Raw genomic sequence first — 21,330 nt, forward strand, 5'->3', positions numbered from 1 at the left:
AATAGGCAACCAGGCAGCCTCAGCTATGAGCCACACACACTGATGTCAGCAAGACATGAGTCCTGCCACAAGCCACTCCACAGTCATACTTATCAAGTTTATGCACAATCAGTGCACCTCCATTTATTTTCTATTGTAGTGCTAGATGTTATGTTGTCACTGGCTGCAGGAATGTACTGCTACCAGTCCAGGCACACAATATTTAATTCTATGTGGACTGGTTTGATTGTGAACATGCAGCCAGTGGAGAAAATATCTAATTAGTAAAGGAAACCAGAGCATTTCTAAAGAAAACTTTTTTTACATACCTGGGGCTTCCTCCAGCCCCCTACGCATGGATCACTGCCACGCCACCATCCTCAGTCTTCCCGCAGCTCCGATACCGGGACACGTCACTTCAGCCAGTCGGGCCAGTCTGCACAGGAGATGTGCGCCTTCTACGTATCTCTCCAGCGGGTGCTGGAGAGGTATGCAAACAGCACACTTCACTTATGTCAGACTGGCCGCGACTGACAGAAGTGCGAGGACCCGGAACCGAAGCAGCGGGAAGACTGAGGATAGCGATGTGGGAGCGATCCGTGCGTATGGGGCTGAAGGAAGCCCCAGGTATGTAAAAAACGTTTTCTTTAGAAATGTTCTGGTACACTTTAAAGTGAACCTAAAGTCTGGCCAAAAAAATGAGATTAACTCACCTGGGGCTTCCCTCAGCCCCCTGCAGCCGATCGGTGCCCTCGCAGCCCCGCTCCGATGGTCCAGGACCCGCCGGCGAACACTTCCGGTTTGGCCATCACCGGCCGACAGGCATGGGAACGCGAGGGATTGTTCGCGTTCCCAGCCTGTATATCGCCCCCTATGCTGCTATTGCGGCCTCCTGGCACAATCACTCGCGTTCCCATGTTCTGGTGACGGCCAAACCGGAAGTGTTCGCCGGCGGGTCCTGGACCATCGGAGCGGGGCAGCGAGGGCACCGATCGACTGCAGGGGGCTGAGGGAAGCCCCAGGTGAGTTCATTTCATTTTTTTGGCCAGACTTTAGGTTCACTTTAAGTGTATAGACATCCTTCTTTGCTCCCTGCTATACCTCTTTTCAAATAAAATGTCTACCAACCTGATTGTGTTACATAAGTAGTTTCTGAAGGTGGCCACTAACGGTCCAATTTCTAGCGAAAAAGCCTTAGAGGGATCAGAAATTATGATCGAATTGGTTGTAAATAATCTCCATTGAGGGGCACAATCGATAATGAACGATTATAAAAACAGTTACAGACTACCCAGCAAGCTCATGGTGAACCAGAACTCATTAGCAGTGATGCATCTTGGGAGACATCATATGCTCGCTCCAACCTGAGTTATCGCAAATACCTTCTGCTTTAAGAAGGCAAACTTTAGGGTTTTTTTTCGTCAAAACCAAAATTTGGATTTTCTTGTTGGTTGTGATATAAGAAGCAGAGGTTGGTTCGTTGTATGGTTGTATGGTAATCAATTTCCCTTCCGATCAGAATTATCTGATCACTCAAACAATTTTTCGCTAGAAATTGGATCGTTAGTGGCCATCTTTAGGCACTGACATTATATTGCCATTGATTACAAGAATACAGCCAGTGTAGGGAAGAGTGAAATTCAAACTACTAATATGCAAACTCATTCTGGGTCAGTGACTGACGAACAAACAAAAAACAAAATAAAAGTATGACAAGCAAGAAATAAGGATACTGTAGAATGAAAATGGCAGACTCCATATACCTTTCAGCATTGGAATACAGCAAGAAGTCTTATTTCACATTCTATTGAAATAGGAAAAAATACTATATATGACCTGTAGGGGGCAATACAATACAATGGATACAAAACTCCACACATACTGTGTACAGTACACTGCTATTGTCATAATACATAGCTGCATGCAGTCCAGGTAGTGCAAATAAATAACAAAGCAAATCAAAAGTAGAGCATAGGACAGCATACTGTATTTTCTGCAATCTAAGTACCCTGAAATAGGCAGCTTGTAAAAACAACGGTGCACTGTTAGTTAAAATTGCTCTTATGGTACGGTACAATAAAAACGTTCAGTTTTTCTGTTTATTCAACCAAAATGATCAAATCGAATGAAAATTTAAGAGAATCCTTTTTTTATCGATTATCTTGTTTTTTCAATAAAAATCCGGAAAAATCTTTATATAAGCCATTAAAAATAGAACATTTCTAGTGTAGAAATAGAAATGGTTAATTTGCATATATTCAGCCGTGTTGTTCTGGGAGACATCTCAAGCTCACTCCAACCTGAATTATCGCAAATTCTTTCTGTTTTAGGAAAGCAAACTTTTGTTTTTCTATTGTAGAAAAACAGACTTTTTGAAATGTTTATTGACCATCTCCTTACCAGATATTTTCTTTGGGCTTTGGAAGGTTGGCTCAATCTTGTGCACATCATCATTTTTTAACACCTGGTCCAGTGGAGACCTCTCAAAGAATGTTAAAACAACTTCAGATCTTGAAAACTAGAAAAGAAAGAAACCGATATATTACAATATTGAATATGACTAAGAACAGTAACTGGCTACCATAGCTTTGATATTTAATTCTCATGTGTTATAACATTGAGGCCCCTTTTACACTTGCAGATAAAACCTGCATTGCATTACCCTATTTTAATACAAGGGGAAAGAATATAAGCAAACGTAATGAAAGTCTATAGAGATTTTCACACTTATTGTGGTTCATTGTGGTGGGCCGGAATGTCCAATCCGATGCAATGCGCTACAGTTGACACATAGAGCTTAGGGTAATGCAACTCTATGGGCAACGCAGGTAGTATAAACAACGTGTAAACTGCGCACATGCACACACCAACGGGAATCCCAGTGACGAACTTCCTTCCCAGCAAGGAGTATGTCACTGAACGGGGGCGGTGCTATGCATTTGTGGTTTCAGTTTCTATCTACGTCCCTGTATATATATATATATATATATATATATATATATATATATATATATATATACATATATATATATATAGATATATATATACATCTAAATAACATCTATGCTGTAAGAATAAAGCCTGATGAGTAGCTGTGTCGCTAATAGAGATGGTCAATGAGATGGAAATAATTCTGCGTTGATTCTGATTTATGCAAATGTACGCACTCCCTTTGCTCATGAAATCAAATAATTTGATATGTTGTTAAAATTTGGTTTGGTGACTATGGGCCTGATTCACAAAGTGGTGCAAAGTGTTTGCACGCCTGTGAAAAGCCCTTTATCACGCCTAAACTCAGTTTAGGCGTGATAAAATGAAACTCACACGAAATTCCGCGCGCAAAGTTTTGCGCGCGCAATCGCCCGGCGCACGGTGCAGTTCGCGCGATGTGCCCATTAAACCCTATGGGAGCTGCGCGCGGAATTGCGCGATTGCGCGCGCAAAACTTTGCGCGCGGGACTTTGCGCGCGATAAAGAGCAAAAGCGGTGCTAACTCAGCAGTGCACGGCTTATCACGCCTAAAGTCTTTTAGGCGTGATAACTGAGTTATCACCGCTTTGTGAATCAGGCCCTATGAATTTAAGGGTACCTGAGACGAATGAAAAGAAAAGTTTTATACATACCTGGGGCTTCCTCCAGCCCCCTTCAGGCTAATCAGTCCCTCGCTGTCCTCCTCCACCACCTGGATCTTCTGCTATGAGTCCCGGTAATTCAGCCAGTTAGCGCAGTCCGGCCGTGTGCCGCTCCCACAGCCAGGAGTATTCTGTACCTGTGCAATAGGGCTGCGCAGGTGTAGTACGCTCCCGGCGACGGAGTGTGTGCATGCGCACTATGCCCGACTGGCTCAAGTACCTGGACTCATAGCAGAAGATCCAGGTGGTGGAGGAGGACAACGCGGGACTGGTTAGCCTGAAGGGGGCTGGAAGAAGCCCCAGGTATGTATAAAACTTTTCTTTTCATTTCTTTTCATTCGTGTATCTATAAAACTTTAATTGAATCTGTCTCAGGTTTACTTTGTTACACAGTAGTACTATACTCTACATATGCACTCTCCACAGAGCTGCAGGGAATCCACTGAGAATGTTGTGCACATTGAACACAGAGGTGTTGTCTATCACCCATAAACCTGGTTCAGATTGCACATGACGAATGTGAAATAGAGGAAGAATAGCCTCATTCCCCTGCAGAGTACCTGCACACCACTCGTGCATGTACCCACAGTTACATTGCCTTGGGCCTGATAGATGTTCTTTGTTTGTGTCTGTACCTTCTACAAGTACTCTTACCAAGATCTAGTTTTAGTCTATGACTAAAAGTATTAGAGGCAGAAGATTAGCCGGCTAGCCAGGTAACTGGTATTATTTAAAAGGGAATAAATATGGCAGCCTCCATATCCCTCTCACTTCAGTTATCTTTTAAAATTCCTAAGCGATGGCAGGTAAGAGATGCATTTCATGTTACATACTTTCAATCAGCAAAATTGTAATATGCAAATTAGAGGAGTCGGAGTCGAGGAGTCGGAGTCGGTGGAATCCTAACCTAAGAAGTTGGAGTCGGCGGATTTTTGTACCGACTCCACAGCTCTGCCCTAAACGCTCCAAAAAAATGATCCAGCGGGTTCCAGGCCTAAGTACAACAATTACCCACTTAGTGCTGCTCCACTGGTGCCTACATGACCTGCTTTGACCACTGACTGATCTATTTGTAAAGATCAGAATCAGTAAACATCATATCACTTGTTTGTATCCAGCTTCAATCCATGTTTACTTGAAAAATAGCAATAGCAAATAATTTCTGGTCTAATTAGTTTGAAATGCAATTTATTCATGTAGTAATTGGCTATAATGTGTCAAAAAAGATGATCATTCAGCATTCTATGATAAACAGGAATCTCTTGAAGGGAAGGAACTTTGATATAATTAGCCAGTAGAATGACTGTCACAAAAGATTCACGTAATTATATAAGTCATGAATCAAATCTGCTGACAGTCATAATGAATTATTTGGGGAATGACAGATGTGCAGTCTGTGGCATACAGTGAAGTTATTTACATTTTATCCATTAATTGCTTGTCACAGGTAAATCCTAGATCCTCAGAGTTTGTTAACTTGAAAATATAGGTGTCCATACATCTAGCAATTTTGAGGCCCGTTCGACCATCTGATTTGTTAATTTTATTGAATCAGATGAAAATCGGTGCCGCAACAAGCATGCCTGATTGATGATTTGATGTATTTTGGCCCGAAATCAGAACAGAATGCTGTTGTGAAATAAATTGATCAAGCATGCTTGATCTATACATTTGTAATAGAGTTTGTTATTGCGACAACCAATGTACTCGACAAACCACCCTCCCCCAAATGTAAAATTGGCAGTAGAGAGAAGTGACAGAGAGAAACAGTACAAAGCAGCATAGCGAGTGGAAGGAAGACAAGACAGCATTGCATATTTGTGTCGTGCCGAGATGAGTCTTTGCTGGCAGCAGTAAACAGAGATTCCTCTTTTGAATAAAGATTGTTAGGTCTGTGTAAACCGAAACTGATACTTCAAGCCCCCCTGATGTCTACTATTCAGATATTATACTAATACCAGCCAAAATCATTATTTCTGATTATTCAGCTGACGCTCCTCCAGCAGCCAGGGATAGTTCACATTGGACTCCTGTGAGCATGTCTATGTGAGCATGTCTATGTCCTGTGAGCATGTCTATGTGAGCATGTCTATGTCCTGTGAGCATGTCTATGTGAGCATGTCTATGTCCTGTGAGCATGTCTATGTGAGCATGTCTATGTTCTGTGAGCATGTCTATGTCCTGTGAGCACGTCTATGTGAGCATGTCTATGTCCTGTGAGCATGTATATGTCCTGTGAGCATGTCTATGTGAGCATGTATATGTCCTGTGAGCATGTCTATGTGCTATGAAAGAGGATGGGGAGGAGATGCTGGAAGCTAGCCCAGGGTCAAAATGTGACCCTGGGCAGTCAAAAACTGTGTCTGTATTCAAATGCTTGTTGTGCATTTTTTTAACCACTTGCCGACCGCCCGCTCATAACGCGCGTCGGCAAAGTGGTAGCTGCAGGACCACCAGCTGCAGGCTAATTAATCAGGAAACTTCCTGTCAATTCACAGCGGGGGGCTCCGTGGATAGCCTGCGGGCTGCCGATCGCGGCTCGTAGGCTGAATGCAAACACAAGCAGAAATAATCCGCTTTGTTTACATTTTTACAATGCTGCTACCAGTAGCAGCGTTGTACTAGATCAGCAATCCCCGGCCAATCAGCGGCCGGGGATCGCTGTCACATGACAGGTAGGAGCCTGTTAGAGGCTGCACAGGACAGATCCGTTCCTGTGCAGCCTCCGATCTCCGGGGCAGGGAGGGAGAGGAGGAATCCTGCGGTGGAGGGGGCTTTGAGGTGCCCCCCCCCCCCGCCAGCCACACGCAGGCAGGAGCGATCAGACCCCCCCAGCACATCATCCCCCTAGTGGGGAAAAAAGGGGGGCGATCTGGTCGCTCTGTCTGTTATTTGATCTGTGCTGTGGGCTGTAGAGCCCACCCAGCACAGATCTTAGAAATCAGCGCTGGTCCTTAAGGGGGGGTAAAGGCTGAGTCCTGAAGTGGTTAAGAGGCACAGGGGATAGTCAAGGGAAAGCAGACTGGAACAATCACAAATAATCAGGCATGTGCTCAGGGCCGGTTCTAGCTACAATGGGGCCCTGGGGTGAAAGTAACTTGGGGCCCCCCTAACACCCCCCTTGCAACCAAATCCCCCCCCCCCAGGGCCTCTGAGCTGGCTGCCAAGCCTGATCCAATCCCCCCCCCCCTTCCCGGTTACACAATATCATTAGGTGTCCATCATAATGTATGTCCCCTAAAAAGCATTTTTGGGGTGCCCATCAGTCACCTCATCCTTTTCCTATATGGAGAGTACACACAGCATCCCTGCTCTCATGGGTCACCATAGCTGGTGGGGAGGTGGGGCACCTTGTGGACCCCCATATGCTCTGCCCCCTTTGCCTGTATGGAAGCGCCGGCCCTGCATGTGCTAATAAAATTTCACCAATTAAGTAGCTACTGTTAAATAGGGATAATATGAGACCCAAAAAGGCAAGATTATTTATGATTACATAGGAATGATATATAAGTGCACTACATGCATATAATACACATAATACCAGCTGTGTAGTTGCATTTTGCTGGAAACCTTTCTAGAAGGGTTTTCAGAAAGAAATTCATGGACAATTCTCCTACCTGAAGGCCACAGGAGCCAGTGAAGGCTTTTGAACATGATATTGTTGCTCCCTCACTGGATAATAAACATAGTATTAAACTTCCATTGTTTGACATATTTCACAAAGTGGCCTGGCAGACAAGCCAGCTCAGAAAGGGAAGTGACAGGCACACATTCCTAGGCTGCCAGATGACCGATTCATAATGACTTGTTGCTCAGAGGCCCTCTATGTGGAACAGATAGTTACATTTCTGAACACTTGAATCACTGCCTGTGATCCTTTTTAATACTCTCTGATCACAGCTGTGTGTTGGCCAAACAACCTACTGTATGTGAATGGGAAAAAGTTCTGCTGTGTTGCTCATGTATGTAGTGTATTTAAAGAGGTACTGTAGTGACATATAGTAGAATGCACTAAATTGTTTAGGATACCCAACCTTATAGTAATGTTCCTGGTTTAAGCATCAGCAGCATCAGAAACACTTCCTTTATCTACATAATTCTGTATGTCTGTATGTAACCCAAAACTCTCAGTGATGTCACAGCCTAGGCTTTTTATTATGCGGAGCCCTCCCCTCCCCCTCTGCATTCTGGGAGATCGTGTATATTTTCTACTGGCTTTAGAACTCTCAGTAAACAAACATTCCCCTGAGATCACCTGACAGGACTAAAGATGTACCACCTGTGATACATTTCAGAGTGTAAATCTGGTAGAGGAAAGATTTTACAATGGGCAAACCCTGAATGAATAACATTGCAAAAAATAGGCAATTTTATTCATGTTATTTTCACTACAGTTCCTCTTTAACCCCGTGGAGTGGTTTAGGGCGCACTTGGACTTGTCACGGTCAATCACTTACTTTTTGAGTTTTAGGACTGAGGTATGATACATGATATTTAAACAATAATCTGAATCAGTATTCTGGTTAATTAAAAGTTAATTAAAAGTAACAGAATGTAATTTAGAAATTGGAAATGCAGAGGTGGCAACTGCACCGGGGCCCTGGGGCAAGAGGGGATTACCAGGGGCCCTCCTCCAGCTAATCTTTCAGCTCATTATTGATGCTATGCTGGTAATTATCACCACTATATGTGCTTTATGTGATAGTGGTGGTCATTTATAAGCTCTTCCCCTCCCCCTGCTTACGCCTCTCTGACACCGCATCTGGCTTTGGCAGGTTTTGGTGCTCCATGTCTATTGCTATATATAAGTGCTTCAGGGCAGAGCCGGCTCTACCGCAGAGGCAAAGGAAGCAATTGCCCAAGGGCCCCAGAGCCTGTAGGGGCACCCAATGTGTGTTCCCCCATTCTGAACTGTTGCTCCCCGTGGCCTCTGTAGAGTCTTTGGCAGTAGCGTCCCTCCTGTGGTGGGGGGCAGGTGAGACACTAGACTACACTGAAAAAGACTCTGCAGGGGCCCAAGAAAACACAGTTAAAGCGGTTTAACACCCAGCATTACAACTTTGCTTTAAAAGATTGCTTACAGCTTACAAACTATTATGCCAGATTTTTTTTTAAGCAGAAATTCACTGAATGGGTTAAACATGACATTTTAGTGTTGGATTTAACTAGGAATCCGCATCCGTTCTTATCTGTAGTTACAAAATGTATCTTTATTTGTAATACAAATAGACCTTTGAAAAGCCTGCGGGGGAAGCCCTCTTTGTTCTCTCAGAGCAGTGTTTGTTTGTTACATTGTAGATAGATACATTTGTAACTAAACAAGCAAGCACGGAGCATTTCTAGCTAAATGCAGCACTAAAATGTCATGTTTAATCCATTCAGTGAATTTTTGCTAAAAAAAAAAATCTGGCATAATAGATTATAAGCTGCAAGCAATCTTTTAAAGCAAAGTTGAAATGCTGGGTGTTAGACCACTTTAAGTTTGGAGATGATTGGGAGGGAGGGTCAGCAACCAGCTAAGGGGTCCAGGAGGGAAATTTGGCTGACCAGAGAGTCTGTTGGGGGGCCCCCGGGCTCATTTTGCCCTGGGGGCCCATTGTTACTAGAACTGGCTTTGCTTGGGGGGAGGGGGACATGTACAACTCACTCTGGGGCCCATAGCTCCTTAGCTATGCCACTGGAACTTAGCCAGAGTCATCATTGAAAAAGGGGTACAAGTAGTAATAATGTTGAGACGCACTGGTCTAAAATTTACCATGACTTAAAAAAAAATTGGCTGTTTTTTTTAGTGACATAGCTAGTAATTTACAACCAACTCTCCTGCAACATCTCATTTCAATATGTAAACCTGTATTAAATATGGCTGTTTTTCAGAAGAAAAGGACAGGAGGGAATAGCTGCAAATGAGATAGACCTTTCGGATGCATGCATTACCAGTTGGAACGAGTTATAGTTCAGTAATAAGCTACAATGGCCTAGGACATGTAATAAGTGTAAAGGATATTTTTGTAGGCTATGTCTGAACAGAGCCAAAAATATGTTAAACTGAGAAAGTGGGTGTAGGTTGTGTGTAGGATAATATCTGATAATATGTAGCAATATATAAGGGAGCCAGATTGAAGAAAGCTGAAACTTGAACTGTCCCCATTGTTTAAATTTTTAGCAGCTTGCAAGTACTCAAAGCCAATTTTAGGTAATTTGTTTTTTTTATTTCTTACTGTACTTATTATATTTCCTTGCTTCTAATTAGTACTGCTGTAATGTGTATTAATGGCCACTTGTCACTAGGGGACAGAGTGAGACACTAATAGTGGACTTCTGCTTTCAGTTTCTATATTTTCTGTTAGCAGAGAGAGATCAAAGCATTCAAATAATTTACAGCACAACAAGTTCTGCCACTGAGATCAAAAGTGTGCTTATCTCAAACAAGATAACCCTATTGAATCTGCTAATGGGTTAATGGGCAACAAGCGGAAGGGGTGAGAGTGACAAAGAGGAGAAACATTTAAAGTGGATCCGAGATGAACTTTTACTCATTGCATAATTGTGTTCCTTTCCTATTGCTTATAGGGCATTCCTCCAGCCAAATACTTTTTTGTTTTTGTTTTAATACTCTAATTCCCTATAAACTAAACAAGCCATGCCCACAGGTTTTTACAGAGGCACTTTCAGTCAGTAGCAAGGGCTCATGGGAGCTCAGTCTGGGCAGGAGGAGGGGGAGGTATTACAGAGATTTCAGAGGCAGAGGGTAGGAAGGGGATTAGGTATTTTTGCTCAAGATGCAGATAAGCCTGCCTCTGTGTAATGTTTACAAACAACATGGCTGCTGTCATTGTATCACAGGAAGAAAGAATCATATTCTATTAAAGCTGTTTGCACCTAGATTTGCTGTGTAAACTATCTAAACTTTAGATAAGATATATAGACAAGTTAATTGTTATAGTTCGTTTTTCATCTTGGATTCCGCTTTAAGGTGGGAAAAGAGAGAAAGATAAATCAAGAGGCAGAGTTCAGGATGGACTGGAGAGGTACCAGACAATTCATTGGTAGCATGCTATGAAGGCTGTAGCAATGATGTAGCTGGGAGAGGATTAGGACATGCACTAGCATAAAGCAGGCCATACACTGGCCCGATTTGCGCCCGTTTCGACAGCAGATTCGATCACTGGGATCGAATCTGCTGCCAATCGTTCACGCTACACGCCGAATTTCGATCCATTTCGTCCGATCCCGTCGATCGTGCCGTGCGGAAAATAACCGTCGATCGCCCGCGGGTAAAGAGCGCATCGCTAGCGGCGTTCGAGTGCCCGACGACCGACGCAATAGAGCCCGCATACATTACCTGCTCCGCCGGCGCGACTGCAGTATCCCGGTCACCGCTGCTCTGTCTGCGCTCTGGTCTCCAGGTCCGGCATGCCTCACTTCTTCTAGCCCGGCAGGAAGTTTAAACAGTAGAGCGCCCTCTACTGTTTAAACTTCCTGCCGGGCTAGAAGAAGTGAGGCATGCCGGACCTGGAGACCAGAGCGCAGACAGAGCAGCGGTGACCGGGGGACTGGAGTCGCGCCGGCGGAGCAGGTAATGTATGCGGGCGGGCGGGGGCAGCAGCAGCACCACCACCACAACAGATTGTGAACGGTTTCAGGCTGAAATCGGTTCACAATCTGTTTGCTGTAAAGGTAGCCATACGATCCCTCTCTGATCAGATTCGATCAGAGAGGGATCTATCTGTTGGTCGAATCTGATGGCAAATCGACCAGTGTATGGCTACCTTAAGGCTAGCAATTTACATGCATCCTGTATCAGGAAGGAACTGATTTGTGAGATGCTTGTCACACAACAGGACAACAGGAAGTGTTACCCCAAGCAGCAAGCTTGAACAACTGATGTTATGTGGTATAATCCATATTAGCTGTTATGTAAAGCAGGAAATCAGAGGGCATGCATATTTAAATTTCTACTGTGTCCATGTTAAGTGAGTCACTAATTAATATATCTTATTAATGGTAACAAATATGTCTATTATTCTGTAATTTGTGATTATAGCTTCCAGATCCCCTTTGTCTATCATATTTTGCATTATATCCACTATATTTTTTCATACATGGTGTTATTAATTCTTGAACTGCCAAGCTTGCTGTTGCAGCAAACCAGACATTTTAAAGCACATTGCAGACACTGTACAAACATGTCATCAGTCTCCTGGCTAGCGACACATCTGTTGCTATGCGGTGGGGGCAGAGGGAGAATAAGCAGTGTGTGATGGAGTGAATTCCCGTGAGTGGGGTAGACAGGAGAACAATGCAATCATGTGGTACTTGACATCAGGGATCTTTAGCAGATTTTGTGAGGCACATGCTGGTCTGACTCCCGACTCTCAGACATGGCCGTCATTATCGTCCACCATGGCTGAGTTCAGACCAGCGTGTGTATGTAGCTTAATGATTTATGATATGCAGTAAGATAAGATACATTTGTTCAGTGGCCTACTTGTCCGCAAAGCAATATCAGCGTTACAGATACTTGTGTGCAGGTATCTGTGACTTGCATGCAAATATAATAAAAAGTGAATGGCGCTTCCAAGTGGGTCTATCAAAATTAGCAGGGAGTGCATTTCCAAGTTACATAGAATTTGCATTAAATATGCATGCAAGTCAGAATCATTTACATCTTATTTGCCATCTCCATGGTTCCTCAAATAGTCCTTTCCCCAATACAACATCATTTGTAATCATGGATCTGACATTCACATATAGGCTACACATATGGTACAAAGGCACCCACTACCCAAGGAAGCAACAAAGTGAGCATGCTTTACTGATAGATGGCCATTCAGGCCAAACATATATGCTTGTACTCTTGGGGTCCCCGAAAGGTATAACAAAAATCACTTGTTAACTCATTACATTCTATCCATGTAACATTGGTGGTCAGGTAACTAGTCAGTATGAAAAACCTTACCCAACAAAGAAAAGATTGACAGATCGATGGCTTTTTCTCAATTTGGTGAGTGGGGTTGCAAAGCCATTCTTAGTTAATGGAGCAACTTGTTTCCTTAATTCCAATAACAAACAAGTATCCTCCATGCTAACTATTTCAATTTCAGTTGGAGCATACCCAACGAGAAAAGCTGTTATAATTCTAAATACCCATATTGTTTAATGATTCACAAACTACCCATATTGATTGTCAGCTGAGCCATTGTTATTTGCCCTTGTACAAGCCTTGCCTTATCAGTGGCACAGTCACACAGTGATGACTAAATCCCCATACACACATTCAACAGCTTTTAGGCTCTCACAACTTTTCTTGTGAAACACCTAAAAAAATTCTTGCTATTGTTCAAGCAGCTGATAAGACTGATAAGAAGTCAATTCAACATTTGGATTGACTTCTTATCAGTCTTATCAGCTGCTTGAACAATAGCAAGAGATTGTTTTAGGTGTTTCACAAGAAAAGTTGTGAGAGCCTTAAGCTGGCCATACACTGGCCCAATTTGCCGCCGTTTCGACAGCAGATTCGATCACTGGGATCAAATCTGCAGCCAATCGTTCGCGCTAAACGCACCCGTCGATCCGATTTCCTCCCGAAATCGGATCGGTCCATCTATCGCGCCGTGCGAGAAATTACCGTCGATCGGCTGCGGGTAGGGAGCACATCGCTAGCGGCGGCCGATCCGATACAGGTATACATTACCTGACGCTGGCTCCCGGGCATCTTCTCCGCGCTGCACCGCACTGTTCCTGCTTCCATCCCAGCGTACATTAACTTCAAGTGTCACTCCAGTGACCAGGAAGTTCAAATAGAGGGCGCTCTATTTGAACTTCCTAGTCACGGAGTGACACAGTGTACGCTGGGATGCGGTGCGGGATGCTGGGATGCGGTGCAGTGCGGAGAAGAGGACCCGGAGCCATCTTCAGGTAATGTATACAGGGGGGGGGGGGGGGCAGGCAGCAGGAGCAGCTCAACAGATTGTGATCGGTTTCAGGCTGAAATCGATTCACAATCTGTTTGCAGTAAAGGCAGCCATATGATCCCTCTCTGATCAGATTCGATCAGATAGGGATCTGTCAGTTGGTGGATCTAATGGCAAATCGACCAGTGTATGGCTACCTTAAAAGACCGCTGTTGAGTGTGTGTATGGGACTTAAAAGACCGCTGTTGAGTGTGTGTATGGGACCTAAAAGACCGCTGTTGAGTGTGTGTATGGGACCTAAAAGACCGCTGTTGAGTGTGTGTATGGGACCTAAAAGACCGCTGTTGAGTGTGTGTATGGGGCTTAAAAGACCGCTGTTGAGTGTGTGTATGGGGCTTTATAAGCAATGAAATCTTTCCTATAGAAATGGAGGTGAATGTAGAAGTACATGCAGGCACTGCAACAAAGAATAATGATTGTGGGGTTGTACTGGCCACGCTTTTGACTCTCATCAGGCACTTAATTGATACCTAATCTGATTTGGAACTTAAAATTCCTGAGATGCCGAGAAAAACACTGGTAAGAGCAGGGGGCAGATAAAAGTTTAATAGTTCAAGACTTGTCTTAATGAGAGCTGAACAAACATTATCATTCACCTGAGGCAGTGAAAACTTTAAACTTGGATTTTTAACCTTTTAAAATCCTATGCACACGCCAGATGAAACTCGCCCAAGGTGGCCGGTAGTGACCACCTCTCCCAGCGTGTAAATGGCAGCCACCAATGCCCCCAACCGCTCAGCCAGCGACTCCATCCTGGAAGATCAATTTGGCTGAGAAACAGAAGACAGCATTTTTCTCCTCATTTACCCCACCTGCCGCGCAATGTCACTCCCGTAATGCCCCCTCCCTGCACATAGAACAGAACACGTTGCACGCATCTGCACAGATTCTGCCCTGCGATGTCACCCAAGGGATGAAGTCCTGAGCCCCATTGGGCAACATTAACTGAGCATGTGCATGGGCCTTAAAGGGATTTTTAAGTAGGCCCCTTGGACAGTTGCCCATGACGTCCTCCTGATCCCCTCCAGGCAGCGGCAGTGACCCTCGCAAGGCTCGGCTGTCCGCGTCTGTCAGCAGCTACTGTGCACGCCCAACGCTGGGAGCGTTCCACACAGGTGCAGCTGCAAGTTAAGCGTACTGCTCATGCGCAGAATGCTTTCAGACACTGGAGCAGGACCAGGGTGCGTGCGCAGTACCCGGCGACAGCTGAGCTTTGCAAAGGTGCCTGCCACTGCCTGTAGGGGATTAGGAGGACGTTGTGGGCACAGTAGGCGTCCAGGGGGCTGGGAGAAGCCCCAGGTAAGTTAAAATCTTTTTTTTTTAACTAAAGAATCCCTTTAAGCCATATAGAACTATGGGATTCCAGGCTAGTCCTATTTAGGGATGTGACTATACAGTATTTTTTAATGATCTGCTCAGCTGCCTGTGCAGGCAGGCAGCTTTTTGACCATTGTTTAGGTTTGCATGCTGCAGGACTCTGGAAAGAAGAGCTTCTGTCAGTTTTGCAGCTTGTGCTTGCTGAGGAATTTGCATACGTTGTCATGCAAATTGCCTGGCCATATTCATTGGAGGCGTGTACTATACAGTAAGTACTATGTGTTTCCCACAATGCTTGGCTGGTCATAAGGAGTCTTCCTGTGAAACACTCTGGAGAGTGTCAGCCATGCTCTTTGTTTGAAGATCAGCTTAGAGTAATTCCTGGAAACTGTGCTAGGCAGGTTCCCTAGTGCAGTTAGGATTGTTTATCTGTTTTGTTTGTCTGTTGTGATTGTCCTGTCCCAACGGTGGTCGACAGGAAATCATTCTGATCTCTGTTCTTGGAGTATAGCTGGTGCAGCGGTTGCTACCAGCTATCTCTTCTGATCTGTCTCACTTGGATCGCACTAGCATCTTGCGCTAGCGCTGTGGATCCTTCTGTTCTGTCTCCTTGGATCGCGCTAGCCACTTTCCGCTAGTGCTGTGGATCCTTCTGTTCTGCTACTCTGTACCTGGATCGCACTCGCTTCGCGCTAGTGCTGTGGATTCTTCTGTTCTGTCTTCCTGGATCGCGCTAGCCACTTTCGCTAGTGCTGTGGATCCTATCTCTCGCTTGTCCCTGTTTTCGTGTGTCTGTCTTGTCTGCTACGACCGCTTGCTGGAGGCTCGGTGAGGTAACCGTTAAGCAAGCGTTCGCGTCCTCTGTTTCATGTTTGTCTGTCGATGGTTAGTTAGGCGTGCTTGTCTCTATTGTGCTTATCACGTGGAGACCGCGCATAACCGCATGCACTGTTGCGAATGAGTGCGGTGTTCACGGTTAGCTAGCGTTTGTTATTTTCCGCATCTCCTCATTGTATGATTTGCTGTGCCTTTGCTATCCTCGTATTCTGTTCTGATCTGCCTTGTGTCACTTCTGGCAATCTCCTTTCTTGCGGTTGCGTTTGTTTCGTATCTGCTGTTGTGTGTGCGCGGTCTTGGGGTGGCGACTAGATTGGCGCACACACATACAATCTGTCCCTTTGCTCGTTTTCACTCGCAATCGCTTCTCTTGCGATTGCGTTCTGCACTTCGTACAATTCCTGTCTGGCATTTGTGGAGGTACAGAGGATTGGTTCCTCTGCACTCCCCAGCGCCATCTGCCGACAGGAATTTCCCTCTACGGGTGCGTAGCACCTTTTGCTGGGTGCCTGCAATTATACGCTTGTGGAGGATTTCCGCCGTATCAGCGCACGCGTTGTGCGCTGCTCACGGAGAAAGTTCCACAATCGTTACAAGTTACAGTTCTCATCAATTTATTTTAACTTCAGGTTTGCTCAAAGAAGTATCTGAAATGGTAGCATCACTTTCAATGACTTGCGCCTTTCATTCTAATCAAGATACTTATCAAATGCAAATATAACATGCTTATTATTCATGTACAATGCTAAAAAGTTGTTCACATACTTACTTTACAGGGCATGTTTATGACTGTCTTCAAGAGTTTTTCAACTTCATTAAGTTTTGCCTCAATTTCATGAGAATCTTTAATTGTGATTAGTCCTGAAAGATAAATCCAGAGATGGCAAAATGAGTAACGTTATCTCACATTCCTTATAAAAGTCAGTTTACAAACAGACAGGTTCAAAAGCAGTCATTTGTAGAGTGCAGTGTGAACCATATAGACTTGAATTCTAACTAGAAAAGCCTGAAATGCATTATTTCTTCCTAACTTTCACTACTGTGTGATTTGTCTTTTCTATGAAAGGTATTTCTACTGTAATGTCTGACTTCTGCTGTTTGTTATCTGGCTTACTGAATGCTGCTAAAGCCTTGTACACATGTAGGAAGGTTCCAGTGTGTATACAGCCTTCCCAATACATCACAGAGAGGATGCTGGATCATCTGAGCACAGTCCAAGCGCATTATTCTCCTCCTTCCCCATCCTGCTGGAAGCCACTCTGTCATGTGTGGTGCCATCTTCCATCTTCCCCTGTCCATAGCAACAGAATACTGCCTCTAAATAAATCCCAGCGGGTGATATTTCTTGTGCATGTGTACAGAGCTTAACTCTGCTTTACTAGATGAGACTAAACGCTCTGAAAAACCGGATCACATAGTAAACCACTTACAATGGATGTAGCTAATGTTTCCCTGGGCTGGTGATCTTTGGCGAATACTGGTAAATGTAAATTGTCCAGCAAACCTGGTCTGTACTTCCCTCCTCCAGAGATAAACTTTTTTATTTTGTTGTTATATATTAAGGCTCATCATAAGGAATATGAAAGCTGGATTTCTACTGAAATTGGTAATTCAGATGAATGTTGGAAGAAAAACTTATAAAGTTACCAAGGGTAATTTTGGACAGTGAGGAAAGGATTAGGAACTGCTACTGGTTTTTACTGTTGTTTGTGTCCTTTCTCCTAAGATTTCCTGCCTCCTTTGGCTAAACTTCCATTATTATTATGATGTACCGGTATTTATAGGCCTCAATTCATTAAGCTTTATCAAACACTTTATCAAACGTTTGATAATTTACCCCATGGGTAAAATCTAATTTTGAATTCACTAAGGTGTTATATATTTATTGAACATTTTATTGATAAAACATTCGATAAATATATAACACCTTAGTGAATTCAAAATTAGATTTTACCCATGAGGTAAATTATCAAACGTTTGATAAAGTGTTTAATAAAGCTTAGTGAATTGAGGCCATAGAGTGCTGACATTTTCCACAATAAATGGCCTCAATTCACTAAGCTTTATCAAACACTTTATCAAACGTTTGATAATTTACCTTGTGAGTAAAATCTAATTTTGAATTCGCTAAGGTGTTATAGATTGTTTTGAACATTTTATCGATACAACATTTGATAAATCTATAACACATTAGTGAATTCAAAATTAGATTTTACTTATGAGGTAAATTATCAAACGTTCGATAAAGTGTTCGATAAAGCTTAATGAATTGAGGCCATTGTCTTACATCTAACAACCATCTGAATAACTGCCATCTGAATAACTGGAGTCACAAATGGCATGGAACATGCTACGACTGCTCAAAAGACAAGACAGGGGGGTGTTTATGCCGTTCCCGGAGCTCTGCCAGGATGGCGTTCGGGGAGACCTTCACTGGACCCCGGGACTGGTGAGTATGACACGTACATGTGGGAGTGCAGCCACAGAAAACAAATTCAACAGGCTCTTCTCGAATATGTTTAGAGGGATCCTGCAGTACAACGGTAGGCTGTATGTGGATCCGAGAAGCCTCAGGAACATCCAGAGGCTCCTCAATACAGAGGTATTCATTATTATTATTATCATTATTTAGCCTTTATATAGTGCTAACATCTTCCGCAGCGCTGTACAGAGTTGTCTTGTCACTTAACTGCCCCTCAGAGGTGCTCACAATCGAATCCCTACCATAGCCCTATGTCTATGTAAGTATCATGCAGTGTATGTATCGTAGACTAGGGCCAATTTAGGGGGAGGCCAATTAACTTGTATGTTTTGGGGATGTGGGAGTAAAGGCCAGTATGCTCATTTTACCAGATTTTAGCACTTCAGGTAGCATTTAAGATTTATTGGGTTAGATTCACTAAACTACAGTAAGCAAAAAGAGAGTCTTACGCATGATTAGTAGAGCGTAATACATTAGCATGAAATGTATTGCATTATGCTCTACTCATCATGCTTTAAGACTAAGCACATTATTCTGCTTACTGTAGGTAAAATCCCCTCAAATTAAGTTATAATATTTACAATACCCTGAAGCTGAAGGTGGCCTGCCAGTCCCAAATGCTTAGAAATAGTTTGGCACAGCTACAACACCATGCTGTGTGGCACTCCCAAGATCTAAAATAACCTATCAGAGGCCTTCTCAATTGGCTCTCAGCGTAATTTTCTATTTATTTGGCCTTAAAGACTTCTACCCTGACCAAGGTTAAACTGTGATTACCCACACTGACTAAATTTAGAAAACATGGCTGAAAATTGCTGAAGAAATAGTTATTAGGACAGGAAATGAGCAATAAACAATAGATTGAGCTTCTAGTTCTTTTTCACTCTGTGATAAAAGATTTTATCTCTTGTTGTGGTAGTCTTTGTGATACATATAGTTCCACTTCCTGCTAGGACAGGATTAGGCAAACTTTTGACTCGAGGGCCACATGGAGTTCTCAAGTTTGACAATCTAAAGTATTGCTCAGATACTGTTACATGTTGCAAGTACTTTATACTTACTGTATGTTCCTAAACTTTTCAAACCTCTCTGAACTGTCCTGGAAAACCCATGATGAATATATGCTTTGGAAGGTACGCCATGGTGTTGTTATTCTATTACACACTATGTTGTCAGAATGAATACTGTACATTTTTGAAATTGGTATACCTTGATTCTGAGCAGATAATCACACACCCCCTTCACCATTACCCTATCACAATCAACCTGGGAGTGCCCATGCTGCTGCCAGTCACTCAATATATCACAGCAGTAGTAAGGGCTCTTATAAGCTACATGCGATTCCTATTTCTGATTTTGTTGCGATTTTACATGTGATTCCAATTTTTGATGCGATTAAAAAAGTCCTGCATGCTGAGTTTTTCTTCCTGTGCTACTTGCATACAGTGAAAATTGCAAATCGGAATCAGAATTCCTAATTGTGATGTGCAGTGTAAAAGAAGCCCAAGTCCAGCTCCTAAAAAAAGCTGTCCTAGTAGTCAAAAGTCTAAAAGAATGGCTATAACATTTTTGTGAAAACTGTGATAACTTCCATTTACAACATAAAACTCAGTACTAGTAATTACAGACCAATATGTCACAGTCAAGTGTATTTTCCTGACCCGACTTCTATTCAATGCAGTTAAAACTAATTGAAAGCATATGCCTTGGCCAGGAGCCAATGACGAAGTGCACTAATTAAACTATAAAAGACGTGAAGATTAAGAACTTGTAAAACCTTAGTGTGTTAGCCCAACATGTGCATTTATATATGTGTAAGTTTAGCTGGTGTTGTTAGCAAGTCACCTATACCTTTTTCCTGGAACAAACTCAAGGTTGCTATACAAATGATCTGTGAAACTGAGATTTTGTCATAAGGATATGAAAAACTATGGTCTTTATTATACTAAGCTTTGCTAATGACTACTCATTTTTCCACTTATTTATAAACTGCCACACGTGTATGTTAGATCAAAGTTAATTGAGGTCAACATAGTTAAAACTGAGGTTTCAGCAAGCATATACAGTGGGTTGCAAAAGTATTCGGCCCCCTTGAAGTTTTCCACATTTTGTCACATTACTGCCACAAACATGCATCAATTTTAATGGAATTCCACGTGAAAGACCAATACAAAGTGGTGTACATGTGAGAAGTGGATCGAAAATCATACATCATTCCAAACATTTTTTACAAATAAATAACTGCAAAGTGGGTTGTGCATAATTATTCAGCCCCCTGAGCCAATACTTTGTAGAACCACCTTTTGCTGCAATTACAGCTGCCAGTCTTTTAGGGTATGTCTCTACCAGCTTTGCACATCTAGAGACTGAAATCCTTGCCCATTCTTCTTTGCAAAACAGCTCCAGCTCAGTCAGATTAGATGGACAGCGTTTGTGAACAGCAGTTTTCAGATCTTGCCACAGATTCTCGATTGGATTTAGATCTGGACTTTGACTGGGCCATTCTAACACATAGATATGTTTTGTTTTAAACCATTCCATTGTTGCACTGGCTTTATGTTTAGGGTCATTGACCTGCTGGAAGGTGAACCTCTGCCCCAGTCTCAAGTCTTTTGCAGCCTCTAAGAGGTTTTCTTCCAAGTTTGCCCTGTATTTGGCTCCATCCATCTTCCCATCAACTCTGACCAGCTTCCCTGTCCCTGCTGAAGAGATGCACCCCCGAGCATGATGCTGCCACCACCATATTTGACAGTGGGGATGGTGTGTTCAGAGTGATGTGCAGTGTTAGTTTTCCGCCACACATAGCGTTTTGCATTTTGGCCAAAAAGTTCCATTTTGGTCTCATCTGACCAGAGCACCTTCTTCCACATGGTTGCTGTGTCCCCCACATGGCTTGTGGCAAACTGCAAACAGGACTTCTTATGCTTTCTGTCAACAATGCCTTTCTTCTTGCCACTCTTCCATAAAGGCCAACTTTGTACAGTGCATGACTAATAGTTGTCCTATGGACAGAGTCTCCCACCTGAGCTGTAGATCTCTGCAGCTTGTCCAGAGTCACCATGGGCCTCTTGACCAGGCACGGATCTAGGGGGGGGCAAGCGGGTATCTT

At 43.3% G+C, this 21,330-nt stretch overlaps 1 protein-coding gene across 1 annotated transcript in view; it reads right to left on the reverse strand.

Moving 5' to 3' along the window:
• Positions 1-21,330, reverse strand: part of PXDC1 (PX domain containing 1) — a 97,582-nt gene that overhangs the window by 24,618 nt on the left and 51,634 nt on the right. Inside the window, exons 2-3 of the mRNA XM_068234611.1 lie at positions 16,509-16,600; positions 2,380-2,497 (exon numbers count right to left, since the gene is read on the reverse strand). Coding sequence (XP_068090712.1) covers positions 2,380-2,497; positions 16,509-16,600 — 210 coding nt within the window. The remainder of the gene's footprint in view (positions 1-2,379; positions 2,498-16,508; positions 16,601-21,330) is intronic.

This window comes from Hyperolius riggenbachi, chromosome 5 (genome assembly GCF_040937935.1).
Source record: "Hyperolius riggenbachi isolate aHypRig1 chromosome 5, aHypRig1.pri, whole genome shotgun sequence".
NCBI lineage: Eukaryota > Metazoa > Chordata > Amphibia > Anura > Hyperoliidae > Hyperolius > Hyperolius riggenbachi.